Raw genomic sequence first — 6000 nt, forward strand, 5'->3', positions numbered from 1 at the left:
TTATTTGTTGGCAGAGAACTGCTTTAATTTATCAAATATAAGCACGTTTTCTAAGGGAGAAAGAAAAGAATGAAAATGATTGTGAGAAAACACCACTCTCTTCTTAGCTCTTCCTAGCAATAACAAAGTTGAGAATCCTGCCTGTTTTACTACTCGAAACTTCTCCCACTAACAAAAACCACAAGAATACTACTGATGTCTCACTGCTGTTGTTGGACTTAAAAAAAAAAAAAAAAAAAAGACCACTTTTAAGACAGAAAATATATTTCATAAGCCTTTTTGAAGTCATTAGTAAATTAGTAAACTGAGAAAGATAGAGACAAAATGATTGCTCTAATACACAAAAAGGTCCTTCTGTCTCAAAGACGATTACAGGTCACGTAGAAACCTATTACCTTCCTAAAAGTAAGCATCAGTATTACAGTCTCACAAAGCCACTTGCCTGCTTTTATGCAAAGTTGGTACTCAAATAGTGACTCCCCCATCTCTCCCAATCTAAAAGAACTTCAGTTTGTTCAGAGGAGAACAAAAAGCCCCAGAAAGCCCACAAAATCATTCTAATTATTTTAAGAGCAGAAAAGTAAGAGGAGGGGGTTATTAAAAAAAATACAGTATGTTTAGTAACAATTTTCTACAGAGAACACTCTTAATAGTGAAAAACACAGCGGTATCATTTAGTGATACATAATGAGGCGCCTGCTGCCACTTCTTCATTCACAGAAGTCAGAATTTTCATTTTCTCTGCATGACATTTCCAAAATAAATGCAAGCAAGCTGATACACGTTTTACATCAGGCTAGAAACTCACACAGCTAAAACACGTTGTTTTCTCACAGTGAAGCTGGACATACATTTTTCTGATACTTCTACTACTCATCCCTGGAGGAAAAAAAAACACATTTAGAGAGAAGTCTCAATGGAAATTCATCTGGACTTAAGATTGCAGCAGTTTAGGTTGCCAGGCTATGCCTATGGAGGAGAAATTGGAGGAGGAAAAGAACCCCACAAACTACAACCAACAAGAAGTAGGAGCTGACTTCCCATTTCTGAGGACAGCAAATGACTCTGTATGGCCACCCCCAGTATGTCCATAACCATGACAACTCACAGGCACTGGGCAATGTTGTGGTCAGCTGTGGTTACCTTCTCTAGAAAGTTTGCAACAGAATACAGAACAAAACTGAGCAAGGCAGAGAGAAGAACAACTACACAGAAAAAAAGTGACATTATACTGGCCAATAAGAGATGTCATGAATTACTATTAGAACAAACTGGCCAACTTCAACTCTTTTGTCACAAAAGGAGTCCTACATCTGGGCAAGACATTGCCAACACAAGCCCACAGTGCAGAAAGCGTTCATCTACTGTCCTCCTGAAATTTCATGAGACTCTCACATTCTTTTGAAAAATAACAAATATCCTCTGCAGTAATAACAGCTCTGTGTCCCCTATGCTACAGCCTCTTTTTTAAGTAGTCTTAAGATACACGTGCTCATGTACACGGCTCTGAAGTACATAAACACCGGATCAGCAATGTTAGAACCACTAATGAGAACACTACCACTAGGAAATGTCTTAAATCAAGGCAGAGTAGAGACAAGCACACAGTCAGCACAGGGAAGTGAGAGACAGAAAAAAACAGACCCAACTATGAGCTTTCTACCAGTGGGAGATGGCAATTTCAGCAGGGGCACAGAAAGTGGTGGATGGCATGAAAACACCTAAGACAACAGTACATATATAGTTACGTACATTATAGTACTTCTAAAAAGACAATTTAAAACATCTATCTATACATTGCCTTAACCAAATAATTCTTAAAAATCTATGTAATTGCTTTATGATCTCTACCAGTGAATTTTTTCCCCTACATTCCAGGAATCAGTACAGCTCCTAAATACAAAGAGTGTGACAAAAGGAATGGCCAACCTAATAAATGAATACGTAAATCAGCAAATACATACATCATCCAAAATTCCAGAAGGGAGAATGACAGCAGAATAGGCTCCACTACTGCCAAGCCTGGATTCCCTCTTTTCTGGCTCTAACCACTGTCTGTTCCAAATGCCATGTGAAAAGGCACGATAGATCTCAATGCCAGCTAGCTTGCCACACTTAATTAACACAGAAATAAATAAATAAATAAATAAATAAAATGTCATTTTAACAGTAATTCTGTAATGTCTGAGTGTCTGTAACAGCAGCTCTCATTTGGAAGAAGTACAAAACGCATCTGGAAAGGGATGGTGAGGATGAGGAGGCAGGGTATATCAATTACTGGCAATGGTCCATCCTGCCTCTGCTCGTCCCACTAATGTCCATTCCCCAAACCACATGTTGGGTGCAGCACTTTCCCTGAGCTTGTATGGAACTGAAGGCAGTGCAGCTCGGCATCCAGACACGTGGTTTGAATGTTGGGTGGTCCTGTGTGGAGCCAGGAGCTGGGCTCCACGATTCCTGTGGGTCTCTCGCAACAATCTGTGAATCAGCCTCCTACTTGTGATGGTGAAATGAGCAGCGGCTGCTCCAGGCACTGTGCACGGGTGTGCAGTGCTTCTACTGAAGAAGCCAACCTCCTAGCACCAGGAAGGAAGGGGGAGTCAAAAAAGGCCCCACGGCAGCACAGGTACTCCAGCCATCCTTATCACAGCCAGAACAACCTTTGAAGGCCACAGTGCTGAGACCTGGACAGCGTGGAGCCTGCAACAGGCGGGTCCATGCACACCACTTAGCCAAATCCAAAGGGAAAAGGGAGGCATGACAACTATTTACAAACAACTGAAGAGCATTCATACCAGAGGCAGTGAGGAAATTGTATTCAGGGTAACACAGCAAACAGCATGTGCCAGCCCCGGAGAGCACTGTTCCCTCTGAGCTTGCCTTTCTGCTACCCAAGCTATCCACTTCCTCAGTTCCAGGAGATGTGCTCTTTTTAGAACGGCATGAAAGCAGCTACCCCCTACATGAAGTACCAGGAGGATGGCTGAGAGCACTGGGATGAAAACACAGACCAAGAAAGAAAGAACAGCAGGAAAAGTTTCCGGACAGTTTGTGTTCAGCTGTGGGAATCACTTCCCAAAGGAAGTGGCAGAACATTAACCACTTGAGTCACTTAAAGCTCAGCAAGACCAACACTAGAATTCTGCACTCACATCAGAACATCATGAATACTCTAGAGAAAAACTTCTGTCCCTCCAAATTCATCCTTCAAATGACTGGGAACACTATGCCAGATCAGACAAATACATGTGCAGGTCTCCCTGGCTGCGCTTAGAAGGAACACCAGGTTTGTAACTCTGAGTTTCACTGCTGAAATGAGTTTATTTATCCCCCGGGTGGCACAGCACTCCCAGACCAGCTTTGACTAAGGCATACTCTCACCCTACCAGCCTGCCGGGTGCGCGCCTTCCACCACATGAAACACTTTTGGAAAGGACAATGGCTGAAGGTGGTGCTCTCCTGGTGAACACGCCTTGTCTTGCCTGTGTGTTGCCAACAGCTTTTGCAACCCTGAAAAATAGAGCTCTAGGCAGGCTTGCAAAATGCTACTTAATCATCTGCCAGAGGCAAAGAATATTTTTTAGCGACAGGACAATGAATCATCAGTTTCATCACTGTGATGGATGCAGACAATGAAGGTCTTCACAATGGTGAGTCTTGTTTGACTTCATCTAAGTCCTTCTAGAAGCAAAACAGCTCTTTTAAATAAATTGCCACCAAGTCATCTCATTTCACAGTAGGAAACCAACAACCAACCTTCCCCCCCACCTACCTCACCTACCAGATGGTTAATGTGCCAGGAGCACAGATGACTCCAAACTGCTCTCACCTAGGTAAAGCCCAACTCCATTTCTTCACTTAAGCACGTGCAGTTAAGCCAGCGTGGTTCCACTGACCTGAATGCAGATGATTCCTCCTCCCAAGGTTTGTGTGTGTTGGCAACAACAGGACTGTAGCACCAGAAGCAAATCAAACAGAAAATCCACATTTTCACCCATCAGGTATGTGCACGTGTGCTGGCATGAATGGGTTGGATAATATCACGGACAAACTCAGAAGTGAAGAAATGTTTGATGTTTTTCATAAAGAAAAGCAGTCACAAGTTGAGCTGATGAGTCCGACAGGCGGTCAGACAAGGTTCTACTAGATAAAGACATCTGACATTGAGTCTGAACACAACCTAACCAGTGAGTCGGGGAGTAACTTGCCATCCTGCACATCAGGGGGCCGCACCAGACAGAACGCGGTGCTCCGGTTGTTTTAGGCCACTTCAGTTATCACCACGTGAACCAGACGGTGCACAGAGGCCTCACATTCCCACTTCATCCCGAGGTAAGCTTCTAAAGGGCTGCCCATGCTCACAGCCAACTAACAGCAAAATACGCACAAAGTTGAGCGTATCTAGAAGTGGAAACGCTGCATTACGATCACACAGCCCTTCTAACATCTGCCAATTTTCGATAGCCCCGTGCAGGTCAAAAACCTAAAGATAGACATCCACTTTCCTACACCGACTCACTCTTCCTGACCCTATTCCCGTAACTCCTTGCCCCTACGCCGTCACAGGGCCCCACTGTCGCCCCGGCAGCCCGGCACCCGAAGTGGCGTTAAACTTTCCCCGCCGGGCTCCGGGCGGACAAAGGGCCGTTCCGACCCGGGAGGCCCGACCCGCCGTCCCGCCGCCACAGGAAGCCGCGGGCCGGGCGCGCCACCTTCCAGCTCGACCGCAGCGCCGGCCCCCGAGCCCAAGGCAGGCCGACCCGCGGCGGGAGGAGGCTGGCGGCACCGCGAGGCACCGCGAGGAGCCGCGCTCTTCTCCCGCCCCGGCGCCAAGGCGGGCAGCGCTCAGCTCGCTCCCCACTCCAACCCCCGCCCCGTCCTCCCGCTACCTCGGCCATGGCCGCGGCGCCGCTCCTGCCAGGGGGCGCGCTCCGGCCCGCCCGGCTCCGGCTCTACCCCGGGAGCTGCGCTGGGCGCGGCGTGGCCTCGCTCCGCGTCCTTCCGCCCGTCTGCGGACCGCCCGCTACCTCCGCGCCGCTCAGGGGTGGGGGCGGGGGGAGCCCGGCGCGCGCGGCGGTGGAAAAAGGAGGGGAGGGGAAGGTCCGCGTTCAGCCGCTTTTTTGCCCGCCCCGGAAATACATTCCTCCCCGCTGCCGTCAAGCCCTGGGCGGGGAGGAGCGCTCTGGGCTGCGGCTGGGGGTAGGGAGCGAGGGAAGGGCGCTCCGGGGGCAGCGGGGACCCGGCCCGGCAGCCTGTGCTGGCGGCGGCTGCGACGCCCGGAGCGCTGCTCACGTAGTGCCGCACCACGCCGTGCGCGTCCGCGGGACGGGAAAGGCTCCGCCTGGCGCAGCGCTACGAGGAGCGCCCGTGTCCCCGTTGCCCCCCGCCACCCCTCGTGGCAGCCGCCATCGCCTTATTTGGTGGGGTCCGATTAGCGCTCCTGCTCCCGCGCCGGTGGAGCTTCTGCCGTCGGGGCGGCGGCTCTCCCAGCCCCGCGACCTCCGCGCTGGAGGTCCGCTTGTCCCCACGCTTCGCCCGTGTGCTGCGTCCCAAGTGGGTGGGAGGCACCGGCGAGGGGTCGGCGTCACTTCGCGTGCCACGGGAAAAGTACAACTGCCGCGTCCCGTGGCTCCAGCTTGCTGGTATTCAGCACGTGCTCACGTGCTACTTAGGTTCTTGAAGGACTCCTGTTTTTGGGGGCAAAATATCAAAGAGGTGTAAGCCACGTGATCACAGCTCACAGTCAATTGCTGTGCCTCTGTAACTAACCTGCTACTGCTGCTGCTCATTTTGGGTATCATAGAATATCCCAAGTTGGAAGGGACCCACAAAGATTATTGAGTAGAGCTCCTGGCTCCGGACAGGACCACCCCAAATCCAAACCCTATCTCAGAGCATTGTCCGAGAGCAGTGTCCAGACGCTCCTCGAACTCCAGCACTCGGGGCCGTGCCCACAGCCCTGTGCAGCCTCTTCCGTGCCCACTGCCCTTTCCCTGACCC

At 50.0% G+C, this 6000-nt stretch overlaps 1 protein-coding gene across 2 annotated transcripts in view; it reads right to left on the reverse strand.

Moving 5' to 3' along the window:
- The window catches only part of ITGB1 (integrin subunit beta 1), a 41728-nt gene extending 36748 nt beyond the window's left edge, over nucleotides 1–4980 (reverse strand). Inside the window, exon 1 of one of the 2 annotated variants that reach the window (XM_042888302.1) lies at nucleotides 4890–4980. In XM_042888302.1, coding sequence (XP_042744236.1) covers nucleotides 4890–4898 — 9 coding nt within the window. In that variant the 5' untranslated portion in view covers nucleotides 4899–4980. Of the gene's footprint in view, nucleotides 1–808; nucleotides 869–4889 lie in introns of those variants that run through there. The other variant, XM_042888301.1, reaches the window with a different exon arrangement.
- Between the last annotated feature and the right edge of the window lie 1020 nt (nucleotides 4981–6000).

The sequence above is a fragment of the Lagopus leucura genome, unplaced genomic scaffold (assembly GCF_019238085.1).
Source record: "Lagopus leucura isolate 7727_CA_CO unplaced genomic scaffold, USGS_WTPT01 Super-Scaffold_100157, whole genome shotgun sequence".
In the NCBI taxonomy this organism is placed as follows: Eukaryota; Metazoa; Chordata; class Aves; order Galliformes; family Phasianidae; genus Lagopus; species Lagopus leucura.